The following is a 23,015-nucleotide window of genomic DNA, read 5'->3' as shown; positions in this document are numbered from 1 at the left end:
GCAAAAACACAAAAGTCCAACAAAAAAACTTTCTTCAAATACATTAGAAGCAGGAAACCAGCCAGGGAGGCAGTGGGACCCTTGGTTGACCAAGGGGTAAAAGGATTATTGACAGGATGATAGGGAATTGGCTGAGAAGCTGAATGCATTTTTTGCCTCCATCTTCACTGTGGAAGTGTTTGCCCACTCCAGAACCGCTAATTTTGGAAGGGGTGTTGAAAGACCTGAGTCAGATTGAGGTGACAAGAGGAGGTCCTACAACTGATAGACAAATTAAAAACTGATAAGCCACCAGGCCCGGATGGCATACATCCAAGAGTTCTGAAAGTACTCAAAGGCTAAATTGTGGATCTCCTGACAAAAATATGTAATCTTTAATTGAAATCTGCCTCCGTTCCTCAGGACTGGAAGGGTGCAAATCTTTAAAAAGGGTTTGTTTGTTTGTTTGTTTGTTTATTTATTTATTTATTTTATGATTTATATCCCGCCCTTCCCAACAAGTGGCTCAGGGCGGCTCACAACACAAAGTTTCACATAAATAGAATTAAAGCATAAAAACAGTTAAAATAATTAATAAATTTAAAATTTTAAGACATTTAAACCATTTAAAACATTAGGGACAGGTTGCAAAGGAGATCCAGGAAATTATAGGCCAGTCAGTCTGACTTCAATACCAGGAAAGTTGGTGGAAACCATTATTAAAGAGAGAATTAATAAGCATATTTATGAACACAAGTTATTGAGGAAGACTCAGCATGGGTTCTGTAAGGGAAGATCTTGTCTCACTAACCTGTTACAGTTCTTTGAGGGGGTGAACAAACATGTGGACAAAGGGGACCCAATAGATGTTGTTTATCTTGACTTCCAGAAAACTTTTGATACCTTTCCTCATCAAAGGCTCCTTAGTAAGCTTGAGAGTCATGGAGTAAAAGGACAAGTTCTCTTGTGGATCAAAAACTAATTAATAGGAACGAGTATAAAAGGGCAATTTTCTCAGTGAAGGATGGTAAGCAGTGGGGTGCCGCAGGGCTCAGTACTGGGTCCAATGCTTTTTAACTTGTTCATTAATTTTTTGGAGTTGGGAGTAAGCAGTTAAGTGGCTAAGTTTGCAGATGACACTAAATTGTTCAGGGTGATGAGAACCAGAGAGGATTGTGAGACACTCCAAAGAGATCTGTTGAGGCTGGGCGAGTGGGCGTCAATGTGGCAAATGAGGTTCGACGTGGCCAAGTGCAAAGTAATGCACATTGGGACCAAAAATCCTAACTATAAATACAAGTTGATGGGGTGTAAACTGGCAGAGACTGACCAAGAGAGATCTTGGGGTCATGGTAGATAACGCAGTGAAAATGATGAGACGGTGTGTGATAGCAATAAAAAAGGCCAGCGCCATGCTGGGAATTATTAGGAAGGGAATTGAAAACAAATCAGCCATTATCATAATGCCCCTTTATAAATCGATGGTGTGGCATCATTTGGAATACTGTGTACAATTCTGGTCACCGCACCTCAAAAAAGATAGCATTGGGAAAAGTGCAGAAAAGGGCAACTAGAATGATTAAAGGGCTGGAACACTTTCCTTATGTATAAAGTTTAAACGGCGCTCTGGAGCTTGGAGAAACGTCGACTGCGGGGTGACATGATAGATGTTTACAAGATTATGCATGGGATAGATAAGGTATAGAAAGAAGTAGTTTTCTCCCTTTCTCACAATACAAGAACTCGTGGACATTTAATGAAATTGCTTAGCTGTCTGGTTAGAACTGATAAAAGGAAGTACTTCTTCACGCCAAGGGTTATTAGCACATGGAATTCACAGCCACAGGAGGTGGTGGTGGCTACAAGCATAGACAGCTTGATTGGCTAAACATATGAAGCAGAGGTCCATCAGTGGCTATTAGCCACAGTGTATTGTTGGAACTCTGGGTGCTTGGGGGGGCACAGTGGGAGGGCTTCTAGTGTCCTGACACTACTGGTGGACCTCCTGGTGGCACTTTGTTTTGTTTTGGCCATTGTGTGACACAGAGTGTTGGACTGGATGGGCTATTGGCCTGATCCAACATGACTTCTCTTATGTTGTTATGTTCTTATAAATCCTTAAATAAAATTAATAATTCAGAGTGTTCTTGAATTTCTTTCTCTGCATAGCTGATGCCATCTTTTTTCTGTAATTTTCACCTTTCAATTTTTTTATGTAGTCAGTATTCAAGGTATCTTCCCCATTTGTTTGCATGTTTTACAAAACTCAGTTTTTTCCTGCATTTCTTTAGTTTGAAGCCTATCCAACTGATTTCTTAAATGTCTGATTTTTGCTAAAACTATTTTCTTTAAAGATTTTTATCCTGGCCTTCTAAGGTCTGATTTTTCTCATTTTTTAAAAAAATTGTACCAATCTTTTCCTCCTTTTCTTAATGGCAAGGGCAATTACCTTTCTTCTTTTATATGCTTTAGTTGCTTCCCAAATATTTGTCACAGAAAGATCCTTTCAGTTTAAGGATTTAAACTGATGTTCAGTTTAAAAAAATTCTTCTATATCTGCAGCAAGATATTACTGTTCATTCTCAATCTTCTTGTTACAGAGCCATGTAACCAATAGTGAATTATGTTAAGCAATTTTTTCCAACTAGATTTTGTGAGTAAAATCTTAGATGTCTAGGACATGTCAATTATTGACTGTGTCTGTTGTTTGGCTAAAATGAAGGTATAGTGTCTTACATGAGTTTTGAGGGTTCCTCATAAAGCTTCTAAGTTCTGCATTTTGCATATAGATGAAAAGATCCTTAAGTAGTTTTCCTCCTTTAGACTTTTTGAAATTATCCTTTTTTGAATTTAGTACTCCATACATGTCACCAAAGATTAGAATTCTTCCCTCTTGAAAATCCAAGTGTGTTTGAAAAAACATTTCATAGAATTTTTCTCTTCCATTATTTGGGGCATAGAGTGAAGCCAGTTGTAAGGATTTTATCTTCTGGAGATCTTATTTTTAACAAGATATATTTTCCCTCAGGGTCTTTTCACTTTTCTGTTACACTTAAGCATTGATCAGTTACATGAATCACAGTTTTTTTCTTCTCAGCAGATGAAGCTGCATATGCTTTGACCAGTTTCTTGTTATTTAACTTTTTCTCGTGTACCTTTTTGATATGAGTTTCTTGCATACAAATTATAGATAAATTTTGTTCTTTTAACAAATTAAATGTCTTTGATCGCTTGGAAGGAGAGTTTAAGCCATTGGTATTAACTGATAAGACCTTCATAGTATCCATTTTTGACAAAAAGCTGTGGCTTTGTCATGTTTGTCTTTTTTAAGTTTTCTTTTTCTTTTCTTGATTCTTCCAATTCCTCTAGTTCTTTCCCTGTCACTTTTTTTGCTAGAAGCCTGGCCTGTTGATTTGTCAAAATTACACTTTTGCCTGTAGATAAAGAAGAAGAAGATATTGGATTTATATCCCGCCCTCCACTCCGAAGAGTCTCAGAGTGGCTCACAATCTCCTTTACCTTCCTCCCCCACAACAGACACCCTGTGAGGTGGGTGGGGCTGGAGGGGGCTCTCACAGCAGCTGCCCTTTCAAGGACAACCTCTGCCAGAGCTATGGCTGACCCAAGGCCATGCTAGCAGGTGCAAGTGGAGGAGTGGGGAATCAAACCCGGTTCTCCCAGATAAGAGTCCACACACTTAACCACTACACCAAACTGGCTCTCCAGGGGGAATGGGATTCTCTAGTGGTATCTTATTCCTTTCTTTCGTATGATTTGCATGAGGATATTAATATCTGTTCTTTTCTCAGATACAGATGTAGGTAAATATTGGGAAATTTGTATCTCCTTATCAGAAACTATAAGTGGGGATGTGTCTGTGTTTATTCAGTTTTAAATCTCTTATTTTCTTGTGTGCAAATACAACTAGTATGTTCCAGGGCAGTATACAACTAATATGTTCCACTGCTTTCACTTTGCACTGTAGCACAAAGAGAGAAGAGTTAAGTTTTAATTGTGAGAGGTGAAGCTGAGCTTTCCTGGGGGCACCTGCTTTGAGGGGGCTATAACTTGGACATTCTAAATCCAATCTTCACCAGACTTGGAGGGCGAGTGGAATAGAGTCTGCTGAAGACTCCCAGTGGGTTCTACACCTCCTGAACCAAACAAAACAATGGACCATGAACCAGTTCAGGCAACTGGATAAATTCCAAAATAAACCTTCGACTTGGGGTGATCACGTGAGGCATGAACTAACGCAAACCATGATTTTCTCATTTCGTGCCCTTGCCTAGTAAAAAGTTCAGTTTACTCCTTATATGAATCTGATCCAGTCCTGAAAATGTCCAGTCTGCACACGTAAGAGTGGGTAAGATATATACAGTCAATAAGTTAAAAAAAAACCTAAAATTTCCACAAAGATAAAGAAGCATGGGGGAGAATCCCACAGGTCCTATAAGGTAAAAGTTCAGGCTCTTATCCTACTGTGCATTGGGGGGTGGGGGGGGTGGAACTTATTCACAGTAGTCTTTAAAAAATAAAACATTTAGCAATATCAAATACTTAGAGATGGGTAGACATCTTGGAAGTAGAGCCAGATCTTAACATCTTAACATTTGTGTTGAACAGTTTATCTGAAGATAAACCTCATTAATCTAGCATTTCCCCAAATTCAAAGAGTTCGAAGAGTTTTATGAGTTCTTTATATCTTGTTGCCATTCAGAGAGAAATATTTCCCTTCCAGAACAGGACTGTTGTAGGGAGATGAGACAACATGGAAGGGGGGGATAGCTCTTCATTATACTGCTTCCCTTAGTTTGCTGTATAATGTACTTGTATGCAAAAGAAGAAATTAAAATGAAAAAAAAAAACAAGACCTAATGAGGAGGGTTATGGAAAGAGCCAAGGGAAGTCCAAAAGGGATAGTGAAAGGTCTGTTGTTACCAGCAGGTTATGTCTCTCTTTCCCCATGGCCTTGATGTTATCAGAGCTATTCTGGAAGGAATCCAGATAAGCCTGTGTGTCAAATCCCTTCCTCAGAAACATCCTTGGTGGAGTAGAGACAACGCACATAGTGCATCTAGTGAGCAGTCATGTTCACCTGTAAATTGTCTGCTTTCTCAATATTCTTTGGAGTTATTGGCTGTCTAAAACATTTTATACCAATTTTCTTTTACATTTTTAACTTCTGTGTCTAGCTGGAGTAATATTTTCTATATTCATTGCAGTAAGTGCTGTTTTTGTTTCAAATTCAGTCACATTTGTTAGAGCTCAGTATTCATGGTCTTCTCTAATCTTGAAAGTATATCTTCAAATGACTTGATTTTTCCTGAGTATTTATCATCATACAATATGTTAAAAATAATTTTTATTTCTTGTGTTTTTATTGTGGTAGTCTTCTATTGGGAGCATGAACAGAGAATTTGAAGGGCTCAATAAATTCTGGTTTCTTACCCTAGAATTGCTGGGGTAAAGGAAAATTAAGAATGAAAAAGTTCATCCACATAAATGAAAAGTTATGTGGATGATGTAATATCAGTAACAAAACCAAATATTTATTTAAAATATATAATGGCACAAATAATTAGATTTGGAAATCATTCTGGATGTAAATTGAATAAAAAGAAGACTTAAGATAGCAGAATAGGAAGAGATAGGGAAAAAATGACAGAATGTGGTGTAACTAAAAACTGATTGAATATTTGGGAATATATGTAACAGGACAAAACGATAATTTGTAGAATGGTAACTTGAGAGTCCCTTGGACTGCAAGAAGATCCAATCAGTCAGTCCTAAGGGAAATCAACCTTGACTGTTCCCTGATGCTGATGCTGGGAAAGACAGAAGGCAAAAGAAGAAGGAGACAGCAAAAGATGAAATGGCTGTACAGCGTTACTGATGTAACAAACACGAATTTAAGCAGACTTTGGAGGATGGTGGAAGACAGGAGGGCCTATTGTGACTTTGTCCATGGGGTCACAAAGAGTTGGACTCAACTGTGTGACTGAACAAGAACAACTATCAAAAAAACCTGAGCAAACATTCCTGAAGTTTTGTGAAGATGGGAAAAATTGAAAATTATGTGGTTAGGAAGAATCTCTGCAATTAAAATGAACATATTATCAAAGTTGAGCTTTTTGTTTCAAATGTTGCCAATTAGCATAGAACAGAGATGTCAAACATGTGGCCCAGGGGTCAAATCAGGCCCTTGAAGGACTCCTATCGGACCCCTGAGCAACTGGCTGTCATTTGCTTCCTTCTTCATAACAGTTTGCTTTGCAAGGCTTCCTCAGTAGCACAGGAGCAAAGTCTCTATTTTCTACATTAGCTGAGGCTCCTCCCTTGGGGAGGAAGGGTGGGGGGGGGGAAGGGAGAGCTTGCTTTGCTAGGCTGTCAATTGTACAGCAGAACTACTGAGCCAAGCCTCTCTTCCTTCTATTGGCTGAGGCTCTTCCCCATCCTGGTCCCCTGGGGAAGGAAGGAAAGAGCCAGAGGTTCTTTTGTCGCTGGATCCCATGGAAGAGATACAAAGAAAGCACCTTTAAGTCCAACAGTGCTAATCTTTTACGCATGTTTTATTTATTTATTTATTTTTAAAATCTTTAATCGTGTTTGTGTCCTTTATAAAGTTCATATGTCTGCTGCCTAATCTTAAATAGGTACACACGTGGCCCGGCCCAACATGAGCCGCCCTGAGCCACTTGTGGGAAGGGTGGGATATAAATCCCAAATAAATAAATAAATAAATAAACAAGGTCTCATTTATGTCAGATCTGGCCCTCATAACAAATGAATTCAACACCCCTGGCATAGAAGAAAATATTTTTTTTAAAAAAAATGTCAGATGATAAAATTTTTTGTATGGAATGGGAAGAAGCCAAGAATAAGATTCAAAGTATTATAGAACGAAATAAGAAATAGGAGCCTCAGGTGTACTAAATATCAAATTGCAGCAACAGGCAGCTGTGCAAGTCTGAGCACTCTGACCTTTAGGAGTTTACAAGGTTCCATCTAGTTCCTTATGCTTTTCAACATTCATGTGAAACCATGGGGTGTAGTCATTCAGAGATTTGAGCTGGGCTGTCACCAGTATGTGGATGACACAGCTCTTATTGTTTTGGCAGATCCAGGAAGGTGTTTGGGGCCAGTGGCAGCAATGATCCAAGTTCCCCCATGCCAAACAGGAAAGTAGCCAGATGGAATGCCCAACAGCAGCCTGCCAGCACCCCAGAACTATGGCCCAAACAAGAGACTCACTTGGCCCCATTAAGCCAACTGTGGCATCTGGGTTCTCTCCTGCGACTCCAACATGGAGCATTGTGAGCCCAACACACTCCACAGGGAGCGAGCAGCCAGTGGTAAGCACTCTGCTCATCACAGCATCCCAGGAGCCACTCCTACCCTGCTGCAGGAAGGGAATTACTGGCGGTGTGCCTTCAACCTTGCTTGGGCTCTCAGGAGTCAGGGAAAGTTGGTCTTCCAGGACCCCAGATCAGGAGGTGTGGGGGGTGGGCAGCCCATGCACAGCCACATGCACTAAACAGGCCAAACCCTGCCCAGTCTTGCCCACAGCTGCTGTGCCCTCATTTGCATGTAGGTAGGCCAGAAAGATGCTATGCGGTAGGTGGAGGAGGGGAGGGAAAGAAGAACTCCAGGTTAATGGAGTTCTTCCTGGTTTGACAGACAGGAGACCAGGCAATGGTAGAGTGGGAAGGAGCTAATGAGGGACAAGAGGATATAGGGAGGGTCTGGATGATGAAGCAGAGAGAAAGCAGGCAGCTGAACTCCAGGCGGCAAGAAAGGAGCAGCTAGCCAGTGAGAAATAGGACCAGGGTGACCATAATCCCTTTCTTCCCATTCTTAGGCTCCAAGAATTCTCAGCACTAGACCATCAGTGAGATGACTGAGAGTGGTAGTTAGCTGGGATCCCTGCTGGGACGTGACAGGAGGCTGTAGACACCCTGAGCCAGTATTTGGGGGAAGTTTTTTGAGGGGATTGAGGCTAATAAACTGAAGCCAAATGCTGAAAAGATGGAAGGGCTACTTGTGAGTGGAAGGTCTTGAAGAAAGGGAGCTTTGTTTTTGATGTAGATTGTCTCAGGTATAAAATTTCATACTGCACATTTTGAATAAAACCTCATCTTTCATTTCAGTGATTACAGAAATGTGTGTGGGGGTTCATTGTCCCCCAAATTTCCCAATTTTCCCTTTGCAAAAATTCAAAAAGTGATCAAACTTGTTCATACTATACCTTTTGAGCGAGAAAAGGCTTGTCTTTAAAAAAAGCATTCCATTCATTCTGTAAAAGAGAATATTTCATGAGACTTTTCCCCCCTTGCAGCCCCAAATGTCCATTTTTTTAAGGAGGAATGAATGTTCCTGAGAAAGAAACTTTTTTTTTCATTTTTTCCATTTCTCCCCATGCCTTCGCAAATCTAGCCTTCCCAATCCTTCCACTCTTATGATGAGCATCATATCCCTGCTTCTGACATTTGCACCATAAGTTCAGCCTAGGGTTGCCAAGTCCTCTTCATTTCCCAGCGAGGGACATTCGTGTGTGCGTTGTGCACCCCGTAACGAAATGACGTCACCCGGAAGTGACATCATGAAAATGGCGGTGCCAATGTGGGGCTGCTCTAGGCATTTCTCGGAAAACTCTATGGTTTTCCCACACGCTGTAACCGTTTGGGAGGTTAAAACTCTATGGTACCTATTGTACCATAGAGTTTTACCTCCCACATGTCTAAAGCGTCCGGGAAAACCATAGAGTTTTTCCGGAAATGCCTAGAGTGGCCCTGAATGGGCGCCACCATTTTGATGACATCACTTCTGGGTGACGTCATCGCACCAGTGATTCAGGGGGAGGTTCCCCCCACCGGCTCAACATGAGCCGGCAGGTTGAGAACCTCCTGGGCGGAAGATTCCCCGCCCGGACCGGGGGGTTGGCAGCCCTAGTTCAGCCAGTCACCAAAAATTTCTTGTTCTGTCTTTTAAATATGTTTAATAATTCTCTTTGTTGCCTGTTTTCTGCCTGGTACTCATACTTTAATATCTGTGTCAGGGCACTAGTTTCTCCACCATTCAAATCTCTTCTCAGAAGGCACTTTTCCCATTTAATCCTTTAACTTTTTAATTACCCCTAAGTGTGTGTAACTGCATTTGCTTATGGTGTTTATCTGGTTATTTCTAAAAAGATGTTAAAACCATAGTAATTTTAATAGATCAGTTATGTAAATAGATTATGTGATAAAATTATTGTAATTTTCATGTGATGTGCAATTCTGGACTTCTTGGGCTCCTTTAAATGCTCTACTCTGAACAGAGTGTAACTGTCCTAAGATTGCATTGTTATAATACTAAAAGGCTTTGGATTTGCAGTGTAAAACAAATGTTTAGCTGCATTTCAGTAAGCTGTTAACAGGGGAAGGCTGACAATTTTGTTCTTTTTTCAGGAGACTCTGATAGACTGGTGTGATGAAAAGGAACTTAACTTGATTTTAACAACTGGAGGAACAGGTTTTGCACCAAGGGATGTCACACCAGAGGTGAGATAGTTTGTCTTTATAACTGTTTAACATTCTCAAACATCTGTAATATTCCTCTAGATGTAAACCTTCTGAAGGTATTATGCCCTTTTTGATATAATACACAATATCATTCTGCAACTAAGCAAGCCAAAAAATGCCTACGCTGAACAGTCATAAAGGTAGCAACTGATTTTATTGTTTTGCTAGAATTTTGTGCATTGGGCAAGACATTCCTCTATAACACTGGACCTCAGTGAATGAGTTAGAACTCCCTGCGGAGATGCTAATAGTTCCCACAGGAGGTCATATTCCTTGCCAATCCTTCCCAGTGTATGCCTTGATTTGGCAAAGAGGAACAATAAAGTACTTATATTTTTGTGTAGGCTTCCTTCCTTCCTTATCAAACAATTGTTTGATGTTCACCAATTGTTTTCTTGACCCTAATAAAGTTTTGTTTTCTTAAGTGTGTTCAGCTAGCAGTGCTGGATCTGCTTCTGCATGATGTATTCCTATACTTCAAAGGCAAATTTTTAGGGTTGCCAATCTCCAGTTGGGGAAGGAGATCAAAAACAATGCTAAACTGTCTGAACAGATTTCTTAAAGGAATAAAGACATAAAACAAATTAGCAAAATATCTAGTTTCCTTATTAGTGCAACTATTGAACGTAGAAAACCAACAAAACAAAGCAGTAAACTGGAAGAGGACGCAGCCTATTAAATATCTCAGTCTATAAGTAGTTCAACAGGTAAGAAAAAAAGGACTGAACTACTTATGGACTGAGATACTTAGTAGGCTGCGTCCTCTTCCAGTTTACTGCTTTGTTTCGTTGGTTTTCTATGTTCAATAGTTGCACTAATAATAAAACTAGAAACTTTGCTAATTTGATGGTTTTTGGCTTTATTCCTTTAAGAAATCTGTTCAGTTTACACGGAAGCGTTGCTTTTGATCTCCTTCCACCTTCATCTGTGAGTCTCACTTGTGTTTACCAAATCTCCAGTTGGGGGCAGGGGATCCCCTGGTTTGGAGGCCGGGGTGGGGTTGAATGTCAACTGGGCACTCTATATTATACTCTTTGGAGACTGGTCTCCTTAGAGTATAATGGAGAATTGATTCATGGGTATCTGGAGCTCTGGGGGGGAGGGTTGTTTTTTGAGGTAGAGGGACCAAATTTTCAACATAACATCTAGTGCCTCTCCTCAACCCCCTCCCCCCAAGTTTCAAAAAAATTGGACCAGGGGAGTCCAGAAGAAGGTGCCCCCCATTCTCCATTATTTCCCATGAAGGAAAGGAATTTAAAAGGAGCATGGTCCCATTAAGTGTGATGGACAGAACTCCCTTTGGAGTTCAATCATACTTGTCACAACCTTGCTACTGGCTCCACTCCTATAGTATCCTGGCTCTACTTCCAAAGTCCCCAGATATTTTTTGAGTCAGGCCTGGCAACCCTAATGAATAACATGACTGCATGGTGGGACCAATTGCATCCTTTTATCCCATGGTACTTAGATATTGCCAAGAGGGGAGGGAACCAGTAATACGAGTGACATCCATGTGATCAACCCCAACCATATGGTCTTACTATTAATGTGAAACCTGAAAGCATGAGATCAAACCAGCAAAAATGACTCAAACTGCTGGCTGCACCCATGAAAGGTGTTTTGGAGAACATTCCCACTCTATGTATTAAACTGCCGTTTCCCTGGGAAAGATTGGAACTTTCATTTTTATTTCTATCATAACCTAGCTGGCAGAAATAATTCGCACTGGTATCATTTCGTATAGTGTTTGGAAAGTATCACTCAGCATTATCCTGGATTGAAGTATGACTTGCATGTTGCTCCTTGCATAGTATGTATCTGTACTTTATACTATGTTGTTTATCAATCAGGGGTGGAAAATGGTCAGTAAAATCAGTAAAAGTTTTTTTCCATCTTGGTCAGTAATTTGTCAGGTGTGGGATTTTTTTTAACGCTGGTCAGTAAAGTCATTTCTTTGTTTTTGCGAATGCAATTTGTGGGGTTTTAAAAATTTATTTTCAATACTGTATTTTGGGGGAAATAGAGGACAAGAAAAAATGTTTGCAGATGCAGTGAGAAAAACTGTTGAGAAATGGAAGTTCATTAACTTTTTCAGTAAAAAATCAAAAATAAAGTAAAACAAAGACAAGACTTACAGTAATTATGTTTTGTTCTCATGATGATTATTTTATGTATGATTTTAATATGTTCTATTATTTCTTTATTATTTATTAAATTTGATTTTTATACTACTTGTTCCCTGTAAACAGTGCTTGGGGCTGTGTACAACAATAAACAAACAACATATAGGTTAAATCATTACAATTACAATAAAATATCAGTCAAATTTGCTCAGATAGCAATCTGAATTTCCAGTTATACTATCATCCTGCAAAGGGGAGGAAATGCCAGCCAGATGAAAGCTGTTACTGTCCTTAACCAAATGCCTTACATGCCCTGCGGAACTGCATCAAGCCCTGTTGGGCACAGATGTTACTCAGCAAACAGTTCCACCAGCTTGGGACCAGAACACTACAAGCTCTGGTCCTGATTGAGGACAACCAGATATCTCTTGACCCAGGGAGCACAAGCAAGTTCTTATCAGCGGCGTGTAATGCCCATCAGGGGGTTTACCAGGAGAGGCAGTCCTGAAAATACCCATACCATTAGGGCCTTAAAGGTAAGCATCAAAACCTTGAACCTGATCCAGTGTTCAACTAGTAACCAGTGCAGCTTACACAGCACAGATCAAATGTGTGCTGTTCATGGTGTCTCCGTAATGACCTGTGCTGCTCCATTCTGTACCAGCTGGAGTTTCTGGATCAGTCTCAAGACTTAGCACATGTAGAGCAAGTTACAGTAGTCCAATCTGGAATTGACGGTTGCATGGATTGCTGTTATTAGATCAGGGTGGGACAGGTAGGGGGCCAGTTTCCTGACCTGGTGCTAATGGAAAAACATCAGTCTGGCAATATTTGTGATCTGAGTCTCCAGAATTACACCCAAGCTCTTGACAGTTGTTGGTGCCTATAATATAGTGGGTTCAATGCACTGAGGAGGTGAGGTTGTAGATGCAGTGAGGAAAACTGTTGAGAAATGGAAGTTCTTTATTAGATACAGCATTGTATAGGGCTGCACTAAAAGATTGGAGAACAGGGCCAATGGGGCCAACTATATACAACTCTGGGTCCACACACAAGCATGTTATTGGATCATTCAAACCAGCAGGGGGCCTGTGTTGGAGCTCCATCAATGCACCATCCAGATACTCTCAGCTTCCTAGGTCTGTGACCCGGGAAGCCAAGAGCATTTGGGGGGGGGGGAGGGACCTCGCAGGGTTTCATAGCTGAGGTGACGCCCCAGGTTGCCACCTACCTCACCTATTCCCAATCGCCAGCCATGGACAAGCCAGGTCCCTCTGCAGTCCATCAAATATACAAATAACTTAGCAAAATTATTTAATTATACTTGATAAAATCACAACACAAATGGTTGCATGTGAATATTTTATTTTAATCCTAAAACAGCAACATAAAACATAGGTAATACCTGTTCATTCTCATAAATGGAGGCAAATGGCTATCCACAATTATAAATATCTTTGGTACTTTACATGGTATTTTTCCATGTGGGCTTTTTTTCTGTGTGGACTTTTCCCACGTGGGCTTTTTTCCTGTGAGCATTTATGAGCGTGGGGTTTTTCTGTGAGCTTTTTTTCCTGTGGGCTTTTTTCCAGTTACCAAGATTGACACTCCTGCTGTGGATAGTTCAGAAACTGATGTTTTTAAGCATCAGTATACTATTTTAATGCAGTAATTATAGATCCAATAACATTACATGCTTCTATAACACCATTGTCAACTCCAGATTTATTTACTTCATTCATACCCTTATCTTACTTTCCAGTGGGGCCTCAAAGCAACTTTCATTGTTCTTTTCTCCTGTTTTATCTTCAAAACCTTTAGGCAGAGAGTATGCGAGTAGCCTAAGGTCACCCAGCAAACTTCCATGGTAGAGTAGGAATTCAAACCCAGGACTCGCAGATCTTAGTCCAGCTTTCTAATCACAACACAATGCTGACTTGAATATTATTTGCTTCTTTCCCTTAATTTCTCTGTATTTTGGGCCACTCTGTTGGTTGTTCTGTAAGACCCAAATAGCCTTCAAAGATAGATTTCCTTTTTATATTTTCATTCTAAATGTCTCATGTAATTAATATTGCTCATTTTCCTATCAATCTAATTTTTTTAAACCAGGCAACGTAATTTTTGTATCAGCATTTCAGATTTTTGTTCGATAGCCACAATCAAGTAATTTAAAAAATGGAAGAAGAGGATTAGGATTCTGCAGAAAAACCTCAAAAATCTAAAAGTATTAAGAAGTGATTTTATCCTGGCCCATGCTAGTGTCTTCTCCTGGGATCCATATACTTGTCCCCAATCCTTTAAATATAAACAATAATAAACAGTATTAGTTTTCTGTTTAGATATTACATTTCAGTTTTGTTCAGGTTAGTGTTCAATACATTTGGATTATATTGGACAAAGCAGTTGTGGTATTTGGCCTGTAATTTAACCCCAAATATGAAAAGGGAGACAAAAGTATGCATATTTAACTCAAACTAATTAGAAACAAAAGTTTAATTTTATAGAAGCCAAAGTGGTATTCTAACAGTGCAGTCCTCTGCAGTCAGTTGAGCTCTGAAAGAGAGCGGAAAAGGGTACTGCTGAAGGTGTGAGTGCCTTTTCTTAACTGCCTTTTCTTAACTGCTGAGGAGAATTAGCTGAGTGCTACTGTGAGGAAGGAGTGAGTCTGAGTTTTTGTGTTTGCTTGCTGGGGAAGAGGAACTGCTGTTTCTGTTGTCTGTTTTGACTGGGCTGTAGCTGAGTGTAGCTGATTGCATCAGGTGATTGTTGCTGATCGGAAGTGTCTGTGTTGCCTGGGGCTGTCTGCTGGCCCCATCCTCTTTGTATTTATAAGGCTGCACCTTGCCAGAGGTGCAAGCTAAAGGGCTCTTGGCCTAGGAGCTCTGAAAGAAGCCCAGGAAGGACCAGGAAGCCAAGTGAGAAACCCAGTGCCATAGTCTCCTTGTGTTCACAATAAGGTAAGTAGACTTTCCACAAAGAGAGTCACATAAACACAAAAGTTATTAAAGGGGGAATTGTAAATTTAAAAAAGCAATTTTGAAGGCAGAATGCTAGCAGGGGGTTGGGGGCTATCCAGTGTTTTGCATGCATGTCATATGTATGACTGTCTGCCCACTGGACAGAAGTCTTGTGTGAATGCTCAGTGCAAAGAGGTCCTGGTTCTCAGGGAATGTGTTTGCACCCTTGAGGTCGAAGTGGCTGACCTGGAGAAGCAGAGACAGTTACTTGGAGAAGACTCTTGAGGACTTGTTAGATGTGTCCCACTCTGGAAATGGCAGCCCTGCTGTTGCCAGGGAGCATGAGGGTCAAGAGGCAATAGGGCACCATGCTGAGGATAAGGGGAATGTGCCCTCAAAAGGGACCTCTTCTTCAGTTGGTGAACAGGTAACCTTCCGCACCAAAGAACCATCCCTGGGTGGGGTGGAGGGCTCTTGGTAGATGATGATTTGATCCTTAGACAAGTAGACAGCTGGGTGGCAAACCTGCGTACTGACTTTATGGTAAGTTGCCTGTCTGGTGCAAAGGTAGTGGACACTACATGTGTTCTAGATAGGCTGATAGAGTTTACTGTGGAGAAGCCAATGGTCATGTACATGTTGGCAGCAACGATGTGGGGAAATGGAGTTGTGAGGTCTTGGAGGAAAAATTTAGGTTGGTACACATGAGACTCAAGGCCAGGACCTCCAAGGTAACCTTCTCAGAAGTGCTACCTGTTCCATGTGCAGGGCTGGAGAGACAGGCACAAATTAGGAGTCTCAATGCATGGATGAGACAATGGTGTAGGGAGGAAGCTTCAAGTTTGTTAGGCACTGGGATGCTTTTTGGAACAAGCAGGTACAAAAGAGATAGTTGCCACTTGTCCTGAGAAGAAAAGGCTGCTGGCACTTAAAATCAAAAACATGGCAGAGCAGTTTTTAAACTAAATCTTGGGGAATGCCAACAGGAGGTGAAATGTCTGCTTCGGAATGACGAATCTCAGAGAGATGAAGTTCGTTGTTACTTTTCTACAGGGCAATGGATTAGAGTTTTCCACTGAGAGACCATGACAAATAGTTTGGACTGCCTGGCAAAGTCTGGAGGCAGCAGGAGGAGGAAGGTTGTGGGCCTAACATGCCTGAGAAATTATAGATGTTTATATGCAAATGCTATAAGTGTCCAAGGTAAAATCAGAGAGTTGGAATGCTTCATGTTGGGGGGAAATATAGAGATTGTGGGTATTTCAGAAACTTGGTGGAATGACTCCAGGATATAAATTATATTGGAAGGATAGGGAGGAAAGGGTTGGAGACGGGGTGGCTCTGTATGTCAGAGAGGGTATACCGTCCAGTAAGATTGAGAAGATAAGAGAATTCAATTTGCTTCTAGAAATGCATTGGGTCGAAATAGTGGGCCCAAAAGGATGCTTAAGTCTGGGAGTTCGTTATTGCCCACCAGATCAAAAGATAGAGGATGATTATGAAATGATGAAGGAATTAAAGATATCGGCTAGACATAAAACTGTCATAATAGGTGATTTTAAGTAACCACACATGAATTGAGTCAATACATGTTCAGTAACTTCTCTGAGATGAGGAGGTATGTAAAGAGGAAACTGAAAGGAAAGGCAAAAAGGGTCAAACCCCTTCAGGAAGCTTTGTGACTATTTAAAACTACAATCCTACAAGATCAGATAAAGTATATACCACTGACATACCTGAGGGACTACCTCTCTCCATATGTGTCCTGGAGAGCTTGTGCTCTGCCTAACAAGATCTGGTGGCTGTTCCCAGCCTGAGGGATATCCACCTCACCCTGACAAGGACTAGGGCTTTTTCTGTCTTGGCCCCAGCCTTGTGGAACATGTTCCTGTCATAGATCAAGCTCTTGCAGGAATTCTTCCCATTTCTCAGGGCTTGTAAAATGGAGCTGTTCCACCAGGCCTTTGGCTGAGACAGTGGGCATCCAATAAAAAAGTCATCCCCCACTGAAGACACCACTTCTATGTGGCCCGGAATGAATGAACATCAGAGTCATACAGCACAAGTATCTAAGATTGTGTGCCCAATGAATTGTGCTATTTATTTATTTTTATTTATTTATTTATTTTCATTCCATTTGTATCCTGCCCTCCTCGCCTAGGCAGGCTCAGGGCGGCTCACATAGACATGCATATGCATGAGTAAACACAGTAATACATTAAAACAATAGATCATAAAATAATATAAAAACAAAAAATACATAAAATGTTTCGGTGCTATAATCTTAGTTTTCAATTCTCTGTAAGCTGAACTTAAATTGTCTTTTTCGCAGCTGCTGTACAGCGGACTACAAGGGATGATTCATAAGTTACCTAGGACTGTAGTGGCCAGCAGTCTAGTTTAAAAATGCCTGGTGGAAGAGTGCCGTTTTACAGGCCCTGCAGAATTGTATGAACTCTTTCAGGGCCCTGACCTTTTCCGGCAACTCATTCCACCAGCGTGGAGCCACTACAGAGAAGGCTCTGGCTCTAGTTGTCATGAGCCTGGCCTCCTTAGGGCCGGGGATTATAAGTAGATTTTGTGATCCAAACCGAAGTTCTCTCTGGGGAACATATGGGGAAAGACGGTCCCTAAGGTATGCAGGCCTCTGGCCATATAGGGCCTTAAAGGTGAGGACCAACACCTTGAAACGAACCCAGTATGCAATAGGAAACCAGTGAAGCGTTTTCAGCACAGGTTGAATGTGTTCCCGTAAAGGAAGGCCCATTAACGACCTGGCTGCTGCGTTCTGCACTAGTTGAAGCTTCCGGGTTTGAGACAAGAGCAGCCCCATGTAGAGGACATTGCAGTAATCCAATCCTGAGGTGACTGTGGCATGGATCACTGTCGCCAAGTCGCTGCGTTCGAGGTAGGGGACCAACAGTCTTATCAGCTGCAGATGATAGAAGGCTGATCTGGCAGTGGCTGCCACCTTGGCCTCTGTATTTAAAGAGGGATCCAGGAGCACCCCTGAACTTTTGACCTTGTGCACCGGTGTAAGTGGTGCCCCATCAAAGGTTGGTAGTAAGACCTTGGTTCCAAGCCCACCATGACTTAGGTACAGGACCTCCGCCTTCGTCAGATTCAACTACAGTTGACTCAGCCTGAGCCACCCTGCCACAGCAAAACCATGTACTGACCGTATGGTGGCTTGCCTGCCTGGTGCAAAGGTAGCAGACATTATGTGTGTTGTAGATAGGCTGATAGACAGTGCTGGGGAGGAGCCAGTGGTCGTGGTGCATGTTGGCACCAACAATGTGGGGAAATGCAGTCGTGAGGTCCTGGAGGAAAAATTTAGGCTGCTAGGCAGGAGACTTAAGGCCAGGACCTCCAAGGTAGCCTTCTCAGAAGAGACAGGTACAAATTAGAAGTCTCAGTGTGTAGATGAGACGATGGTGTAGGGAAGAATGGTTTAAGTTTGTTAGGCACTGGGATGCTTTCTGGAACAAGCGGAAGCTGTACAAAAGAGACAGTCTCCACTTGTCCCCAGATGGAACCAAGCTGCTGGCGCTTAAAATCAAAAAGGTGGCAGAACAGTTTTTAAACTAAATCTTGGGGGAAAGCCGACAGGAGATGAAATGTCTCTGGTTCGGGAGGACTCATCTCAAAGAGATGAAGGGTTAGCTGTTGCTTTTCTACCGGGTAATGGATCAGCATTGTCCACTGAGATGGTGACAAACAGTATGGACTGCCTGCAAAAGTCTCGAGGCAGCAGGAGGAAGGTTGCGGGCCTAACTTGCCTGGGAAATTATAGGTGTTTGTATTCTATTGTATTATTGGAATGTTTAGTGTTGGGGGAAAACATAGACATTGTGGGAATTTCAGAAACTTGGTGGAATGACGAGAATCAGTGGGATGCAGTGATTCCTGGATATAAGTTATATCGGAAGGATAGGGAGGGATGGGTTGGAGGTGGCGTGGCTCTGTATGTCAGAGGTATACAGTCCAGTAAGACTGAGGTCAAAGTATTAGATTCCCTTCTAGAAATGCTTTGTGTCGAAATAGAGGTCCCAAAAGGAAATTTAACTATGGGAGTTTGTTATCGCCCACCAAATCAAAAGATAGAGGACGATTATAATATGATGGAAGGATTAAAGATAGCAGCTAAATGTAAAAACTGTGTTGTAATAGATGGTTTTAACTACCTGCAGATTGATTGGGTCAATATGTGTCAGGTTGAGAGAAAGAGATTGAGTTTCTAGATGCTCTCAATGACTGCGCTATGGAGCAGATGGTCACAGAACCTACCAGGGGTGGGGCGATCCTGGATTTGGTTCTAAGTAATGCCCAAGACGTGGTGAGAGATGTAAAAGTGATTGCACCGCTTGGGAGGAGTGACCATAACGTTATTGATTTCACCATTTGTATAAATAGGGAGTTGCCCCAAAAGACCAGCATAACCACGTTTAACTTTATAAGAGGTAAATTCTCTGAAATGAGGAGGCATGTGAAGACGAAACTGAAAGGAAAGGTAAATGCAGTCAAAACCCTTGGGGAAGCTTGGAGGCTATTTAAAACTACAATCCTAGAAGCTCAGATAAAATATATACCACAAGTTAGGAAAGGCACAAACAGGTATAAGAGAAGGCCTGCATGGTTAACAAATAAAGTAATGGAAGCTGTAAAAGGTAAGAAGGACTCCTTTAAGCGGTGGAAAGCTAGTCCAAGTGAGATTAATAAAAGGGAACACAGGCTGTAGCAAATCAAATGCAAGACTGTGATCAGGCAGGCAAAAAGGGACTATGAGGAGCATATTGCAAAAAACATAAAGACCAACCATAAAAATTTCTTCAAATATATTAGAAGCACGAAACCAGCCAGGGAGCCAGTGGGGCCCTAGGATGACCAAGGGGTCAAAGGATTACTGAAGGAGGATAGGGAAATGGCTGAGAAGCTGAATGCATTTTTTGCCTCCGTCTTCACTGTGGAAGACGAGAAGTGTTTTCCTGCTCCAGAACCACTAATTTTGGAAGGGGTGTTGAAAGACCTGAGTCAGATTGAGGTGACAAGAGATTGTGGCCAAGTGCAAAGTAATGCACATTGGGGCCAAGAATCCCAGCTACAAATACAAGTTGATGGGTTGTGAACTGGCAGAGACTGACCAAGAGAGAGATTTTGCGGTCGTGGTAGATAACTCACTGAAAATGTCAAGACAGTGTGCGATTGCAATAAAAAAGGCCAGCGCCATGCTGGGAATTATTAGGAAGGGAATTGAAAACAAATCAGCCACTATCATAATGCCCCTGTATAAATCGATGGTGCGGTCTCATTTGGAGTACTGTGGGCAATTCTGGTCACTGCACCTCAAAAATATTCTGATATTAAGGAAGAAAATTAGATAACATACAAACAATTGCTAAAAATACAAGGCGGCAAGGTGGAATAAAAATCAGCGGAAGAATTGGTTTTATAAGTATAATTGGTTTCAATTGCAACAGATTAGAAGTCTGCTTGAACAGGGTATTAGAAATGAAGGAATAAGACAGGATCAATCTGAACTGGAAAGAATGGTGTTTGGCAATAATGAAAAAATGATTTCGAAAGTATATAAATTATTATTGACGTGGTCTACAGAGGAAGAAGTGATTAAATCTCAAATGATAAAGTGGGCAATTAACATAAATAAAGACATTCAGATGGAACAATGGGAATATTTATGGAAGAACTCTATGAAAATATCGACATGTAGTAATATTAAAGAAAATTGTTTTAAAATGTTATATAGATGGTATATGACTCCTAAGAAACTTTCGAAAATAAATAACCAGATGTCTGATCGATGTTGGAAATGTAAAAAACATGAAGGATCTTTCTGTCACATGTGGTGGACTTGTGAAAAGGCTATACAATTTTGGCAAATGATTCAGCAAGAAATTTCAAAGATTTTGGGTTATAATATAAAGAAAGCACGTGAAATCTTTTTGTTGGGATTACAAATGGAAAATTTTCCTAAACAAGATAGAACATTACTTTGGTACATGCTTTCAGGTGCACGGCCATTATATGTGCAGCTGTGGAAGCAAAATAAATTACCAGAAAAATGGGACTGGATTATGAAAGTTATGCATTGGAGTGAAATGGACAAGCTTACTAGAACATTAAAAGAACTTGATATAGATAAATATGACAAGGAATGGGAGAAATTTCAAAAGTATTTTTAAAAACACTGGAAGGTGAAAGGACATTTGGTGATTTTTAACAGTGGTTAATTTTTTTTAATGTAAAGTGTTAACTATAGGTAAAGTAGAATTATGGAAATATACAGTGTTTTTGCATATAAGGTTTGGGTTTAATGGATTATAATTAGGATAGATAACATTAAGAATTAAGTATAGCAATATTATAAATGGACTATTAATCAAGATAGATAATAATAGTAATAAGTAATTTTGTTCTTATTTGTATTTTATTATAGTCATAAGTTTTTTTTGTTATTGTTATTTTTAATAGGTTCTTAAAAGGTTAATATTACCTTTTATTCTTTTTATATTTTAAGTTGAATGCACTGGGGAAGTCACAAAAAGGGGGGAGGGAGATGGAAATGTGATGCAATATTTTTTATGTTTATTTTTAGATTATAACTGATTAATGTTGCTGAATAATAAAAATTGTTTTACTCAAAAAAAGGATATTATAGCATTGGAAAAAGTCCAGAAAAGGGCAATTAGAATGATTAAAGGTTTGGAACACTTTCCCTATGAAGAAAGGTTAAAACGCTTGGGGCTCTTTAGCTTGGAGGAACGTCAACTGCGGGGTGACATGATAGAGGTTTACAAGATAATGCATGAGATGGAGAAAGTAGAGAAAGAAGTCCTTTTCTCTCTTTCTCACAATTCAAGAACTTGTGGGCATTCAATGAAATTGCTGAGCAGTCAGGTTAAAATTGCTGAGCAGTCAGGTTAAAATGGATAAAAGGAGGTACTTCTTCACCCAAAGGGTGATTAACGTGAGGAATTCACTGCCACAGGAGGTGGTGGCGGCTACAAGCATAGCCAGCTTCAAGAGGCGATTGGATAAAAATATGGAGCAGAGGTCCATCAGTGGCTGTTAGCCAGTGTGTGTGTATGTGTGTGTGTTTGTGTATATTGGCCACTGTGTGATACAGAGTATTGGAATGGATGGGCCATTGGCCTGGTCCAACATGGCCTCTGTTATGTTCTTATGTTTAGTTTTCTTATAAAGGAGTTTCAAAGGGAGATTAGAGAGTCTGCTGAATTGCAACTGAAAATGCAGCTCAGTGCATCCTCCATTGAGTCCTAGGTATCTTGTCCCATTACTAATGCCTGCTATTGTCATTTTTTATCTGAATTCATTCCACTCTCCGAGATATAAGGAACAGTGGATTTACAGCTGTAACTGAAGAAATGAGAGGCCCCCAAAGCTCATGCCCTGCCAAAAATTTTATTAGGTGCTACTGGACTCTGGAGGTCCCTACCAACTCTATATGATACTAACCCATTCCCATAGTGAATGACAATAAAAGACAAATGAATATTAAACAAGTAAAATGTGGCTCAGAAGTGGCTGAACTGCAGTTGAAGGAGCTGTTGGATCTTGAACAGAGCTGCTGGTAAGCTGAGTGAGACTTGATTGGGGTAAGTTAGTTTTAAGAATTTTTTTGATCCATGTACTTATCAAAGCCCAATATTTTTTTGCATAGTCACATTGCCACCATATGTGGTACATGGACCCTTTAATTTTTTTACACTTCCAACGTTTATTATTGTAGTCAGGATATATTTTTGCTAATCGTACCGGTGTGAGATACCAGCGATATGCCATTTTATACAAATTCTCTTTGTAGACTGCAGATCTTGTCAATTTAAAGTTGTGTCTCCATATTTTCTCCCACTCTTCTAGTTCTATATTATAGCCAAAATCTTTTAACCAATTAATCCAGGCTTCTTTAACTAGTTCACCCTGCATTTTATCCTGGAGCAACCATTTATACACATTAGAAATAAATTTTGGTTTTAATTGCAACAGCCGGTCCAACTCAATTAGCTTTGATTTCTTCGGGAAGCCTTTCTCTTTATCTCTTTGATATTTAGACTTTACCTGACATTGCAGCCACCAATCTAAATTACTAATTTCTTCCAGTTTCAAGTTATTTTGCTTATCTAATAGATCTCCATATGTATTCAAGCTTCCCCACTTAAACAAATTCGGATGCGTGGAAGCCTCAATAGGTGACAACCATAAAGGAGTGTATACGTACTTACTTTTAATTTCAAGCCACACTCTAAATAAAGATTTTCTTATTTCGTGTCTTAAAAATAGACTAGCCTTGGGTGGATTTTGATACCAAAGGTAATTATGCCAGCCTCTCTCTAATCCTGCTCCTTCAATAG

The 23,015-nt window shown here is 40.5% G+C and overlaps 1 protein-coding gene across 15 annotated transcripts in view; it reads left to right on the top strand.

Moving 5' to 3' along the window:
- LOC132590604 (gephyrin) overlaps window positions 1-23,015 on the top strand; it is a 686,862-nt gene that overhangs the window by 239,974 nt on the left and 423,873 nt on the right. For all 15 annotated transcript variants that reach the window (XM_060263562.1, XM_060263569.1, XM_060263559.1 and 12 more), the window contains one exon: window positions 9,429-9,521. In XM_060263562.1, coding sequence (XP_060119545.1) covers window positions 9,429-9,521 — 93 coding nt within the window. The remainder of the gene's footprint in view (window positions 1-9,428; window positions 9,522-23,015) is intronic.

The sequence above is a fragment of the Heteronotia binoei genome, unplaced genomic scaffold (assembly GCF_032191835.1).
Source record: "Heteronotia binoei isolate CCM8104 ecotype False Entrance Well unplaced genomic scaffold, APGP_CSIRO_Hbin_v1 ptg000334l, whole genome shotgun sequence".
Lineage (NCBI taxonomy): Eukaryota > Metazoa > Chordata > Lepidosauria > Squamata > Gekkonidae > Heteronotia > Heteronotia binoei.
This window is presented reverse-complemented; position numbering and strand designations above follow the sequence as displayed.